At 37.2% G+C, this 15,381-nt stretch overlaps 1 protein-coding gene across 3 annotated transcripts in view; it reads right to left on the reverse strand.

Annotated features, from left to right (window-relative positions):
- Positions 1–15,381, reverse strand: part of MIRO1 (MIRO-related GTP-ase 1) — a 300,498-nt gene that overhangs the window by 157,083 nt on the left and 128,034 nt on the right. For all 3 annotated transcript variants that reach the window (XM_089452597.1, XM_089452596.1, XM_089452598.1), the window contains exon 8: positions 13,410–13,465. In XM_089452597.1, the coding sequence (XP_089308723.1) occupies positions 13,410–13,465 (56 nt within the window). The remainder of the gene's footprint in view (positions 1–13,409; positions 13,466–15,381) is intronic.

Genomic DNA, 15,381 nt, shown 5'->3' on the forward strand with positions numbered 1-15,381 from the left:
CTCGAACACCAATGACTCTTGTTGAGTTTATGCTCGAGCCCTTAGGCCATACAAGAACCAAACCATATACAAATGCAACTATGTAACCTCTATCCTCCAATATTGAAATACAAAGCAGGTTCTTCTACAACATTATTACAAACAATACATCTCTCATGTGTAGGGAATCTTTGAACTCCAGCTGAAACGATGTTGTACCAACTCCTTTCACTACATACTTGACATTAGCTCCAAGTTCCACCTGCAATGCTAAATCCTTCTCTGTTCAAATCGATGAGAGAATCTTGTGAACCTGTCATGTGCCTAGAAGCACCATTGTTCACCTACCAAATATCACTATTGTCTATAATAGTGCCTGAAAGAGCAAAGACAAAAATATTCTTTCCTAAATCCATTGGCAATATCTTCAAGTTTAGATTCCTTTGACTTTTCTCTACAGTAGAAACTCATCATCATCATCAACATCATTTGTTGATGCATGTTTCTTTCCCTTTTTTTCATCTGTGGACACTATGAGGCATATTGACCAAATGTATGGCATTTGAAGCATCTAAGCTTTGAATAATCCTTCTTCTGATCTTGAACTAGAGTTGATCTTCCACCTGTATTTTTCCTATAAACGTTTCTTCTTCATTTTCCTTTCCTTGCATAGGTTGCAACGACATGAGTTTGACCATCCTAAGATTTTGGCAAGATGTTCTTGGACAAGAATTTGGCCTCCTCTTGGACACAATCAATCAAAAGTTGATCAAAATTAGGCAACTCATCTCGTGCAAAAATACACTATACAAATAGATAGGAAATACATTAATAGTCACTGTAAAATGCTTTGCATCATCAATGGTATCTCCAATGGCTTTAAGTTGATCTCTCAACTGGGAGACTCTCATGAGATAAGTGGCAATTGAATCTAATCTAGACATCATGATACTATGGAGTTAATGCCTTAAGGCTAATTTCCTGTTAGTGTTCTTACTCTCGAATAATCCCACCAAGGCATCATACATTTCTTTCGCAATCTTCAACTTAGCAACATGTGGAATCAAATGGTCCTTTATGGAATCTATCAAGATCCTCTTAGCCTTTGCTTCATTCTTCTTATGCTTGGTTCTCTCCTCAGCTTCTTATGGTTCTAAGACATTTTCTTTTAGATAGTTTTGAATCTCATTTTCATCAAAGAAGAGTATTCCAGTCTTCCAAGATCTGAAATTTGTAGCACCATCCAACCTGTCTTCTACTCTGAGACTGGGCACCGTCTTCACAAAAGATCTGAAATTTGTACTAGTTGCTAAATACTAAAATATGGGGTGGAAATCAATGGTTGATCTTCAACAAGGCTCTGATACCATGTTGATATTCTATAGCATGTGAAGTAGAATATAATTTTTGCTCTAATAATTGCTTCCTAATGATTTTCAAACAGTATTTTCAATGTCATTGATATCATTAAATAATTACACACAAAAATTCTCATTTGTAAATGCAACGAAAACAATAAATATCATAGAAAGACAGCCAAGCACAATAGACACAAGTATTTTTACTGTGGGAAACCCAACCTTGGGAAAAAACCCAACAATCTTTTCTTCATGAGAAATTGTCTTATCAACGAGGTTTACAAATCAAAAAATTGTCTAGAAATTTGAGCCAATATCAAAAGTCAAAACACCAGTCAAACCTATCAAACTACTACAAGTCAACACTAGTCAAACCATTCAACATGGTCAGCTTTGGTCAAACGTCAACCTAGAATGAAACTCAGCCTACGGTCAATTCAACCCTACGATCAACGTTGGCCAAACAATCTGCAATCAAATGGGTCAAATAGTTCACAATCAAACTTACTCAAATCCTCCACACATGTGACTATACACATTGTGGTCAAACTAGGTCAAATCCTCCACATGTGCCACTGTCAAGGTGTTGGTCAATTTTGGTCAACTCTCGCATGTACAACCACCAAGAGAGATAGAAAGATGAAGAAATCATGAAGATGAGCAGATTTCTTCTTAGTTTGAATGAGCTTGTTATGGTTATGATTTGTATCCTCACATGCATGTCTATTTATATAGAGCTCTAATGTTGAGTGGAAACCCATAAAGAGACACCTCATCACAAGAAACCCCTTCACTTATGGAGCCTACATTACAACTCAATAATAGACTTAAGTAACCAGATTCATCCACCCCCACACACCCCACGTGCTCTGAATCCCGCATGTCCGACACAATTCTCGAGGGACACATGTCCAACTCGTGGGTAGATCATGTAAGAACACGAGGGATTCATGGCCCTAGCGAATCTAATTCGATCGAGCAGCGTGTCATGATTTTGGGACATGTGTCCCTCTCGAAAAGCATACCACGGCTCTTTCAAAAGCCCGATTTGGGCCACTTTCTCTTCATTGTAATGCGTCTCTCTTGTTGTGGGTGTGTGGGAGCGAGTAGCAAAGGGTTTAGGAGCATTTTGGAGGTGATTCGAGCAACCGGCAAGTACATTTTGCTTTCATCCTCTTGTTGCGAAAGGAATTGGAGCACATATGGTAATTTGCTTAGTTTGAAGAGGAGGAGTGGTTAAAGGGAAAGACAAAGATGTGGGATGTGTTTCTTGATGATATGGGTTTGGACAGCAGTGTTGAGTTAGCATTGGCCAACTTGGGACTTAAAGAGCTAGTGCTAGAGCTTGTCACTTTTGATGATGATGATACTTTTTTAATCTTTGACCGGAGAATCCACAGTAAGAGCATTTTTACACCAACGTTTCAAAAGTATCATTTTGATGATGATACTTTTGAGCGGTCATCCTCGACACCAGTAGATGCAGAGATTACATTGGATACAGAGGAGGAGGATGCAAGGGAGAGCAGTGGTGATCGTGACAGTAATGTTGATTTTGATCATGATGATTGATGAGCTACCTACTACCTTGTAGTTGTTTTGTATTTGTTATTTCTATTTTCCATTGGCATTCTTAGTCAGGAGCCCTCACGACTCGGTACCTATGTAACACATTCTGATTTTGATGAATTAATGAGAAAACTGTAGTTTATTGTTAATTTCTTGTCTTTCTCATATTGGATGATTATTGTATCTATCACGATTGTATTTGTATGCATAATATTACAAATTTACAATGTAGAATCTAGATGTATGTCTAATTTATATCATCATGAGAGTTTGTGTAATATGAAATAACTATTTAGTATTATATATATAACGTGTCCTATGTGTCCTGTTCTAGGGGTTCAACATGCCCCGTGTCCAACACTTGAATTTTCATGTCCTATGGGTCTCGTGTCCCTGTGTCTAGTGACTTAGCAGTAGAGTAGAATTGTTTATTCGACTAATGGGTAAAAACCCAATTAGATAAACAAATCAAACGCGCTTTATATAAAAATACATCACTCCATCCCAGAGCAAGCAATGTGAGTATCATGGGCCATTCAGTCGTGGCCAAATCAACAAGGTCCCATGAGTGAATGTATCATTCTCCCCTAGTCAAATTAACATGACCCCGTGGGGAATGTATGCTCGAAGTTGCAATAACATCAACAATCTTTACCAATGGATTGATTTTTCATGTACCAGGAGTTGCAAGGTTACTTTCTACTCCAAAGGCTTCTTCGTTGTGGTCTATGCTGAATTGGATGACTATTATCTAAAGGGCCATGGTTATGGGGCAATGCTCAACTGTTCCTAACCCCTTGGTCTAGATTTTGACCCTTCTAGCATAGTGATTACCACATTGCCAATATGGTCTGACTTCCTAATCTGCCTACTCACTTGTGGCACTAGACACTCTTTCAAGGCATTGGAAAATCCCTGGGCCATTTCCTTGCAATTGATGCTTCTCGTGGGCAACTTAGTTTTACGCTTATTGATGGCCTCCAAATTAGACACAAATTAAGGTCCATTTAACCATCCTTTAGCACATTTAACCTCTCATTTTGCATTTGATGACACCTTTTTGAGCTATAATGTATTCAACGGGAAGGTTTAGAGATAGTTGCATATCTGTGTCTAATATTATTTACTGTAGAATATTGTGAGAATATTGGGCAAATTATGAAGATTTGGAGCATGAGATAAACTAGGGACTTTCTTCCTACTACAAGGACCAAGATTGGACAATAAATGAACAAGATATTATCAAATTATTGAACAAATTCTGGAGCTCTAATGATTGAGAAAATCTATAAATGTGCTCCCTGTCATTTAATGAAGATCCTAGTGTTGGGAACCAGATCCACTATTTAAGGGATTTTGGAGGGCAAAGTTGTCTCATTTCAAGGACGATGCTTCCCCATCTATTTGTATAAGTACCAATTCGAATTTGCCTCTAGGGGCATGCATTTCTTCATCTTATGAGACAACTTGTTATTTAGCAGTTTTATTTTCATTTCTAGGAGGGATGTACTTTCAAATAATGAAGTTTGGCATCATTTTCAACTCTAAGGCTTGGTTTCATTCATAGGACTCTGAGCATCCTTGGGCTTGGCCATCCCAGGAGCCTCAAATCCCTGTTGTACAACCTCTTTATCTTCTTTGGTGTCTTGTTCACTTGCATTGCTTATTCTTTCATTTTTCTGCACTTAGTATCCATGTTTCAGTTGATGTAGGTTATATTGGTTAAATGATTAAAGTAAGTTGTTTTGTAGGTTATTTATGAAGTCACAAGAATGATGCATCTTTAAAACAACCTTGCAAAGTCATATCCATGATTGATCTACTTGGATTGGTTTACTAGTTCACAGTTTTGGAATTTTTGCAAGTATCATATAGAAAAACAGTAGTAATTTTCTGCTATTTTTTAGCATGTGTTAACAAGGTTCTTTTGAGTTGATTCCACTTGGATTGAGTCTTGAAAACATTCTGTTTAATAAAAAAATTTATCCCATGTCACTTGCACTTGATCAGGTTAGGAATTTAGTAGGTTAATCACTAGTTCTAGAATTTTTGGTCTTTAGAAAAGTAGAATAGGTTTACTTATGGTTATTTCGCTTTTGCAACTTAGGATTGGCGGCTTACCTAGATCTTTGCTCATTTGAAGTTGTTTCATGGTATTCTTTCACTTGCATCAAAGGGAGTCAGACTAGGAAGAGGAAGGTGTCTGTTGCACATACAGTGTCAGCCCCTCTTAAATTTGTACGAACCTTGAGTTGATAATTTAAGTTGGTAGCCTTGGTAGTTCCAACATTCTTGTTGAATTACCAAGGCTCATCACTTTTTGGTGTCGTTGTCGACGAGGGTGTCAAAGCAAACATTCTCTTTTTCTTGGAATGATTCCCTCTTTCTTTTCTACAAAAACACAAAAATTGCATCAGGCATTTTTCATTGCATTGCACTGGCATTCTCATTTATAAAAATTTATAAAAACAAAAAAAAATTCTTCAATACCACAAACCACCCCACTGATCATGTGCAGGTAGAAGAAGATGTGGCAGAGAAGGAGGCATGGGGCAACTCTACTTTATCAACCCATATCAACATTTGTCTTATCCTCTCCAACCTTTTCAACCATATCAGAGATCTTACGCCATTCCCTCTTTTCATCCATATCAACACCAACCTTCTCAAATGGGTGATCCATATTTTCCTCAATATTCATGGTCTTATCATCGATTCCCATATTCACACCAACCTCCTCAATGGGGCGACCCATATTTCCCTCAATATACTCCATACCAAACTCAATGCTATACATCCCATCCACCTCCACCGCAACCACATCCTCAATCACAACCATTTCAAAGACTCGATCCCACTCAACTACCTACACAACCATTTCCAAACCCAAGCAATAAAGTAACTCAACCCACTTACAATGCTGAGATACAAAATCTCCAAACAAATCCTTTTGATCCAAGTGATATTCATCTTGGATGAGGAAGAGTATTACAAAGAAGAGATTCTCTTGCTCCTATTGAAGAATAACATCCAAAAGAAGAAGATCCAAAGGAGACTAAAGAATCATGGACCACATTTGATGAAAAGCCGCCATTGGAGCCTAAGATTGAAGAATTTCTACTATGCTTATCATCAAATCCTTTATGTGTTCAAGGGACTAATCAGAAAAAAGTAGAAGGTTTAAATTGCATGGAAGAAGAAGGCATACACAATGATATAAATGAGCAAGTGGACCAAGGGTATCAAGCTATATTGAATTTTGGTTCCTGACAATCACTAATCAGGAGCATAACTCTCTTCAACAATGTTTGGCATCATCAAAGCCAAAGCATTTGCTCTCTCATATTCAGGTACATGTCGAAGCATATCTTTTGAGCCTACACACGAGTTTATCTATCATCTTGATGTGCACATGGCTCCATTTGAAGTATTATTATACTTGAAAAAGAATGTTTTTTTACAAGTAAAGTGGGAAAGAATAGAAAAAACAAAAATAAATAAAAAAGAGAAAAAAATTAGAGGAAAAAATTAAAATCTCAGGTGAAAACCTGCCTTTGAGGCGCCTAAGATTGGCTCACTAATTGAAAACCTCCATGAGGTGGTCAATAGGTTGGAAAAAAGAAAAAAAGAAAAGAAAAAAGTGTTGTTTTATTTTCCAACATTTATTTTCCTCATTGTTCTAAAGTGTTATAGAAAAGTTATGTGTTGCTACAGGATTGTCAAAATAAATGGGGCATAAATTGTTTTGACCATATCACAAAAACCATGCATCTTTTTGCCGAGTTGCTTCATGGGGAGACACATATGGATGATGGTCACATGCTCAAGAAATTTCAGCAAATTCCAGTGTATACTTTTTGAGAAATTCGCCTACATCACCTACAACCATTTTCCATTTTTCTCGAGATTTGTACATCCGTTGGATAAGATTTTTTATGGGGAGATGCATAAGGTGATGGAAACATGCTCAACAAATTTCAGGTCAATCCAATCCACTGTTTGAGAGATATGAGTTAAACAAGGTTACTACAGGATTGACACAGAGTGCTACGGGATTGTCTAGATTTGCTACAAGATTGTGATCGGCATAGAAAGAGGGGTCAGATATTATGTTTTCCTTGGGGGAATGAAAAACTAAGTTCACCACACCACTCTCATCTATCCACCTTATTATTTGTCATCATTTCCATTTTCATGCCAATTACCATCAATAAAAAACCTAGCCCTTCACGTACTTTCCACCCATTTCCATCACAGCAAAACTCAACCATCAACAACCTTCTTATGAATTGTCAAAGATTTTAGAAAAGCACCACTCATTGAAAGTGTGATCCTAATGGTTCAATGTGATTGCTACAAGAAGACACACAGTCCTGTAGCACTCTGCATGAACCCTGTAGGATCACATCTGAAGCATCAGGGTGAGATTTTTGAGTGTTGAAGAATCTAGGTCAAATTATTATTAATGATTCTTCCATTGTCATTGACAACTTTTGGTGATGTCTTTTATTTTCTTTAGTTAACTTCTTTATGTTTGCTTGTTCTCCAATCATCAAACAGTTATCAAATCAAGAAACTCAACGAAATACAAGTACAAAAGATGTTGGCTCCAAGCCAAGGCAAACCTCTCCTCTTGATAGTAAACCCTTGAATCTCTTTTGATAGATGTTTAGATGATGAGTAGCAAGACCCTTGACAAGATAGACACCAAGTTCCTTCCAAGACAATTGTCACTATCCTCTGCTCTGTTTAGTTCACAGTTCCCTGCTCTCCTTCTCCCTATGTCTTTGCTTCTCCCCATGTCCTTGTTGCCCAGTCACTATCTTTGATTCCTCCTTTTCTCAATTGCCACAGTACTTTGCTTACATTAATATTTGAGACAGACTTGTATACTCCTCGTTGACTTATGATATTGTTTAGATGTGCCACCATCGAGAACTGAATCTACCACTGAGAGCTGCAGTCACCACTGAGAGTTGTAGTCATAGTACATGTGCCACCACCGAGAACTATAGCCTCCACCGAGAGTTGTAGTCACGTTATATGCCACCGCCGAGAGTTGTTGCTACATATATATACAGAGGATACTACGAAGAGCAATCACTGTATATCTATATATATATACAATTCTTTGATTCCTTCCGAGAGTAATCACACTGTATCGATTTCAGAGTGACCATCGCTATATATTCCGGATTTCCGAGATTCTAGAGATATTGTATGTATATATATTACAGACTTAAAAGATACTCTATTCATTGTGTATGCGTTCTATTCTTCGTTGACTGTGACTTGTCTGAACTTTCTTGTTTGACTCCACATTACTCCTTGTATATATATGAATCAGCAATGGATCTTTGAAGCACACCCTTAGGAATATTTTTACAGTGATACTTTATTGGATAGCAAACCTTGTGATTTGTTGGGCTTGTTTGGGCCAATTTCTTGGAATTAGAATTGTTGCACTTGGATAAGGAAATGTTGACCTATTGAAGAGCTTGTTGAGAACTATCTGAAGCAGTGTATTGGAAATTATTTTTAAGCAAATTTGAATTGTGGAAGTCTAGTTTCTTTTGGGCATCATTTGAAATTTTGAAGATTGTTTTTGGGATCACCATAAGTCAAATTTGAAGGCATCTTGGTTCTGAAGAATTGTGAAGACATGATTGCAAACACCAGTCATTAAGAGACCTTACATAACAATAGCAAATCTTGGGAGTTGAAGGACGTTTGTAACTCACAATAGGATATTCTTGATCTATTGTGCATTCTTGAGGCAGTCATCTATTGAAATCATTGAGAGGAAATTTTGAGATTGGAGGAGCATTGTCGAAGCTCTAATGGAGTAGCCTGGAGAAAATTGACTTGTGCAGATATGAAGAGTTTTGGAGACACATACTAGGCAATTGATGAAGAAGATTTGAAGCCATTCTTGAAGATAAATTTCAAGACTTATTGAAGAATACATTGGAAGTCTTCAATTCTTGAGAAGCCACCTTGAGGAACTAAACCAAATTGAGAGCGTTGGATCCCTTGAGGATTGGTGTCCTCAAGAACACCAGGTTGGAGCCTGAATCAGCTGAAAGGGTTGAAGCCCTAGAGGATTGGACTCCTCAAGAAGACCAAGTTGGTGCTTGGAAAAGTATAGGCTGGAACCTGGTGGATTGAAGATTGGAGTCTTCATCTAGGGTTGAGGCCCTGAGAAATTATTGTACAAAATGAAATTTGAATATTGTAAAAGAGGATTGGAGTCCTCATTGTCTTTATTAATAAAGTTATTGTTTTGTTATACATATATCTTTTGTGTTTAGTTTATAAGTTATCTTAATTGGTTTAAAATAACAATTGTGAAAAGAAATATTGATTCACCCCACGCCCCCCCCCCCACCCCTTATTTCCAACATTTCAGTCTTCAAGGCATAATTTATGGAATGGATAGTTCATTGTGTTCTTACTTGACCAAATGAGTCTTCTTCCTTGACCAAATGGATCTTCTTGAATCTTGTGTTCTTACTTTCCCAAGCCAGGGGAAGCATATGTTGTTTAAATATTGTCTTAAAGTGCCTTTCACTAAGATCAATGTATCATCAATTTGGGATTTATTTACATTGTGCATAATGTCATTCAAGTCTCCAGATATCTGGCTCATTCTAAATATCTGGAGAATCTTCTTGATATCCTCCTTGTTTATCTATATCCCAATCTTAATTCAATTCCCACAAAGTTTATAACCTAAGAAGGGAATGTTGGGAATCACGATTGTCGTTAGACCAAAACCCACAGGTGTTAGTCAACTATTGTATTGCCAGAGATAAGGATCCACGAGAGGCAGTTAGTCCATGTCGCGAAACACATGGGCAGCGTTGGTTTATCCAATGTCCAACAATCTCCCCCCCCCCAACGCAAGTTGGGTGTGTATCGAACTCATGACCTACGCTCTGATACCACTTGTTGGGAATCACGATTGTCGTTAGACCAAAACCTGTTAATCAATGAGGCGGTTAATCCATGTTGCTAAACACACGGGGAGCGTTGGTTTATCTAATGTCCAACAATATTGTTAGTCAATGTTGTCATTGATGTCAATATGGCATTGATGAGATGTTGCCCTAGGGCCTAAACCAAAGGAAATCCTAGCTTTACATAATGCTCTAACCTTAGTTTAAGCAAACACTAATCCTAATCATATCCAAACTATTGAATAAGTTCCAAGTGTGAAGACCTTTCATATAAAACCGTATCCTAATCCTTTTACATATCTTAATGAAACCCAATTATACTATGTATTTTCAAATGAATAAAACCCTACATAGATGAATCTTTAGGCATTAAAATATTAATGCAAATCCCATACACACCATATATACATGAATACCCAAATCCTAGCAAATATACCTTTATCCATAACATGGAAAGTTTTTTTTATGATGCCTTTATTATATAAAAATAAATATTCTATTAAAATGAACTAAACATTAACCACAGCTATGTTGAACATAATACATATCACAAGTACATGGACCCCAAAAAACGTTGGACGAATGTGCTTCACGAAATGCTTTCATCGAAGAAATGTGAACAAATTATATGCTGGACTTTTCACTGGACGTGTCTTATGTTTGTGGGCTCCACGAAATCATGTCGACTCCCTTATGTGAACTTGCAAACACATATACATATACATCATGATCATTCGAGAGTATCACTTCGAATCAATCAAGCAAGAAATGTGAAAGGGATCTCGGTGAAGAAAAGACAGAAGAAAAAAGTGAAGATCACATCTCATGATCTGAAGGACCATTAACCATTCGATCAATTTTGAACACGGAGCTCTTACAGTAAAATGTAAACGCATAGAGCAAATAGATGGGAGCAGAACTGTGGGTATTGTAGCCTCGGTGGAGCCCAGAACTATGGGTGTTGTAATCTCGGTGAAGACTAAGGTATATCGAACCTTAGAACAAAAAGATAAAGATTCTCAATCCTGTAGAAATAAATTTTCGATGCTATAGTTTTTTTTAAGTCGTCATCCTCTTTTACGGACTCGTGGAGATTTGCAAAACAAACAAATCTTGGTTTCATACCTTTTGTGGATTATGAGAATTTCATAATTAAATTATGATTTGTGGAGCACTTGTGAAATTTAGTGGACAAAGAAAACAAGAAGAAGAATAGTGTGAAGGTATTTATAAACTGAAAAGGGCCAACAAAAAAGGAACACAATTTATTGCATTTACAAAGTCGGGCAAGTAACTGTAGTCTGCGAACCTGAGACTCTTAATTATAGACCTATGCAAGAGTTGCGTAATTATGGAACTGACTTGACACATTTTCTACAAAGTTGTGATTTGAAAACTTGAACAAGCAAAGATCCTTTCAAATTTGTGATTCCTTTGTTGCAGACTTGGTGCAGACTTACTTGGGCTTAGTTTATTTTAACATTACAGTTCAGATTTGAGCATTCTTGTTACCTCTTGGAGTTCAACCCTAGTGTGAGTTCATATCAGATTTGTGAAGGCTCTCTTGTAGACCTGTGGAGAAAACTCTTCTATATTTCAACTTGTCAAACCATCTAATAAAGTCCGCGGAACAATTTTAGAACCTTGGAATAGTTTATTGAAGAAAATTGGAAACATAATAGACGCAGATCTTGAAGAATTCTTGGAGCAACATATTAAAGACTTGAAAGTTATCCTTGGATCAATTAAATACTTTGTGCATTTCTTGCTTGGGTTTGAAGCACATTGACAACACCTTCGAACATCTTGTGAAGACACTCTGAACTATGAGATAAAATTGAAGACCATGATGCATCGTTGATGTCATCATGACGTGACTTGAAGAAATTGTTTGGGTACGGATGAAGAGCAGTGATGACACCTTCTAAGAGAGCAAAGTTGTCATTGATGATGTGAAGTGGAGGCAAAGTGAAGGCATAGCTAAAGATTGACAAGGCTCATTAAAGAAGACATTGGGAACCGTGAAGTATAACCAAACACATCTTGACAAAGTAAAGTTGAGGGTTGGAGCCCAAGAGGTTGGAGCCTCGAAAATACAAGGTTGGTGCCTTGGAGGATAGGGTTGGAGCCCTAGAGCATCAAAGTCCTCAAGAAACCAAGTCAAAACATGAACCAAACATAGGGTTGGATCCCTTGAGGTTGGTGCCTCAAAATTGACAAGGTTGGAGCCTTGGAAGTCCAAGTCGGTGCTTGGCAAATACAGGTTGGAGCCTTGGAAGTCCAAGTCGGTGCTTGGCAAATATTGGTTGGAGCCTTGGAAGTCCAAGTCGGTGCTTGGCAAATACTGGTTGGAGCCTGGAAAATTGAAGATCGGTGTCCTCATCTAGGGTTGGAGCCCTTCATATATTGTACTTAATTTATTTAAAGAAGAAATAAATACAAGTATTCATTCTATCATTGTTCATTGAATATCGGTGTCTTCATCTAGGGTTGGAGCCCTACATATATTGTACTTAATTTATTGAAAGAAGCAATTAATACAAGTATTCATTCTATCATTGTTCATTTTGTGTTCTAAATATAAGTGATCTAACTGGTAAAAATAGCAATTGAAAATAAATATTGATTCACATCCCCCAGCCCCCCCCCCCCCTCTGTATTTCCAACAAGGAATTCAATTTTCCACTACTTTCAAGACTTCTAAATATTTTTTACAACATTAAGAATATTATTGCACTCTTGAAGACAACACATTTGTTTATATTTCTTAAAATGTTCTTCAGAGTTGTATGCCTTCTATCAACAACAAAGAAAAAGGATATCACTTAGTGGAAGCGTTGCTATTTGGGACCTAAGTTGTCATTTTGAAACACATGATTCCATTTTAAGTTCATTGTCTTTATATCAACCTGCTTCATAAACATGTTGGATCTTCGAAACAAATCAGATTCCACCATAACACACAAGCCTCTTTGAGAAGTCTAAAACAACCAGCCTACGAAATAATGAAAATGACATGCCAACATGAATAAAGGAAGTCTATAACACTCAAAAAAGGGTGTGACTACATTAAAAGAGCCATAAATGATAAAACAGAGAAGTGTGAACAGCTTAGCACCAAAAATTGATGTAAAAGTAATCTGCATTCTTGAATAAATGGCAACTTCCCAAAATTAAATATTAATAATAAATAAAAGACTAAGTGAAGATTTTCCACATCCACAATTGGTCGCAAAGAATGAGGGCCAATCACTAAATCTCAATTGACGAAACAACAGTTATATTCAAGTAAATAAAAAAGCAAGTCACAAAATATAATTTCCATATTCCAATGACAGAAATAGCAGAAAAATACTTGTAATTTAAACAAACAAACAAAAAAACTAACCATCCAACCCAGAATTTGAAACAACATTTAACAAATGTAAAACAAATTCAACTTAAAACAACAATTTTATGCCTAAAACAATTGAGTATAAGCATTTTTATTGTGTTGTTGTTGTCTTTTTTTCTAATAGCAAAATAAGCAATCATAGCAAATCACCTTTCTGGGGCTGTGGAAAAAAGATCTTCAAGCTCTTGTGGTCGCAGTGCCCCATCCTGTTGTCCCATCCAAAACAAAGACATTACAAATGGAATTGAGAATACACTAAAATGGTTCTAATTGGCTAAGGTTTCCAACTAAATTAATAACCAATGGTACCCAAATATGATTGATTAGATAACTTGAGTTGAGCAAAAGATGCAGAAATGAAAAAATATAGACAAGATATTATACAGAAAATACAGCATAGCTGTCATGTCATAGCCAAAACTAGGATGTTAAAAGTATATCCCCTACTTCGCAGATCATCGTAGACAAAGGCATCATGTTCTACTTTAGTCAAATCTAGCCAAGCTTGATAGTGCTTTCTGCATACAAGTAAAACAGTTGCAAACCATATGGAGAGGAGGAATGATAACAATAATAGATAAAGTGGGAAAGTAAAAATGAAGTCAGGCGCTTACTCTAAGCACAACACAGACGGCACTAATATAGAAAAACTATAGAAAATTACCAGCTAATTAGGAATATTATGTCAAATAAATAAAATGTTACATCCAAATAGATTCATTCATAACCTCAGCAAAACATAGGATCTTTGTGATTTCATCATGCCCATCCATTTGATCCCTTTTGTTATTTTCATTCAGAACATTCCTAGACAGATACCAAACAGACATGGTAATCCTGCCTCCATGGGACTGAACTAGGCCGTTACAATACTATAATCAGCTTCACAACAGTTATCAGTAGTCAAACAAAATTATCAATCAATCTGATAGTGGCAGTTAAACGAAAAATTCACTCAGCGACTCAACTAGGCCAATTAGTTTAATTATGTCAATTATTCAGTCAGATTAACTATATTTGTTGGACACCTAATCCGCTAAGGGTTATGGAGTGGAATGTGAAAAGTCATTGGGGTCCCCGAGACCACTTGGAATATGAGAACCAAGGGTCATTAAATAATGTATAAAATGTATATCTTTGTGAATAAAATGCATTTGACAATTATCTAAATTCTGTCCACATTTTCATGTGTGTTTAACATGGTATCAGAGCAGGAGTATACCTGCCCTGTTTAATAATTTGAGCCACTAGTTTTGTGGCCTTTCTCTACATGCATGTCCTGCATTTCAGTTCTGCCATCCTGAACTTGTCATAGAACAATTTAGAGACCTCACTTTAACTGTGTCTACAATATCTGCCATCCACTCAGAATTTCTGCTCACCGGCCATATTTGGTAACTCTTCCTACATTTTGGCCTGTCAACCCTGGCACTCATGAAAGCCTGTTGGTATCAGAACTGAGCATCTTTTGCTATTTTTTCCGTGATTTGCTACCTTTTCTAATGCTTGGAAGCCTGCTCATGATCATCACTGAGCCTGATACACTCAACCTCCATTCCTTGTTATACATTACTCTAAGCATTTCAGGCATTCTGCTGCAGTTCCTGACTCCTCCGTCAATTCCCAGGCTTGGTAAAAAAAAATGCTTTGTATCCCTGTATATACATTAGACATGTATCTCACTGGCTTGGAAGTTGAGATGTTTCTCCTGAAGTATCCAGGATTTATGTGACCTCCTTCCCTCACTGCACCTGTCACTGCATGATAAAATTTAGGGCTAGAACCATATCCCTAATTTCCACGTGAACTTGGGACATTTTTTGCAAACCCATCACTCAGTTCTGACATAGAATCCAATACCACCAAAGAGTGCTTGTTGCAAACTTCCTCGGTGCATTCCAAACGGTGTGCGAGCCATTTGAACTGTGGCACAGACCATGTGGTGCCACCTGAATTTATGGAGGGGCGATAGGCTGGGCAGGCGCTGATGCTACTTACTTTGCAAAACGCTCTCTTAGCATTTGGCAGAAAATAAACTGAATCCACGGCTTGGAATCGCTGTTTCTGTGTTGGCTGTGTTGAATGGTGGTATGCTGCGGTGAATGCTTCCATATTGTATTGG

The sequence above is a fragment of the Pinus tabuliformis genome, chromosome X (assembly GCF_031772625.1).
Source record: "Pinus tabuliformis cultivar Carrire ecotype Pingquan chromosome X, CPIR1, whole genome shotgun sequence".
NCBI classification, from domain to species: domain Eukaryota; kingdom Viridiplantae; phylum Streptophyta; class Pinopsida; order Pinales; family Pinaceae; genus Pinus; species Pinus tabuliformis.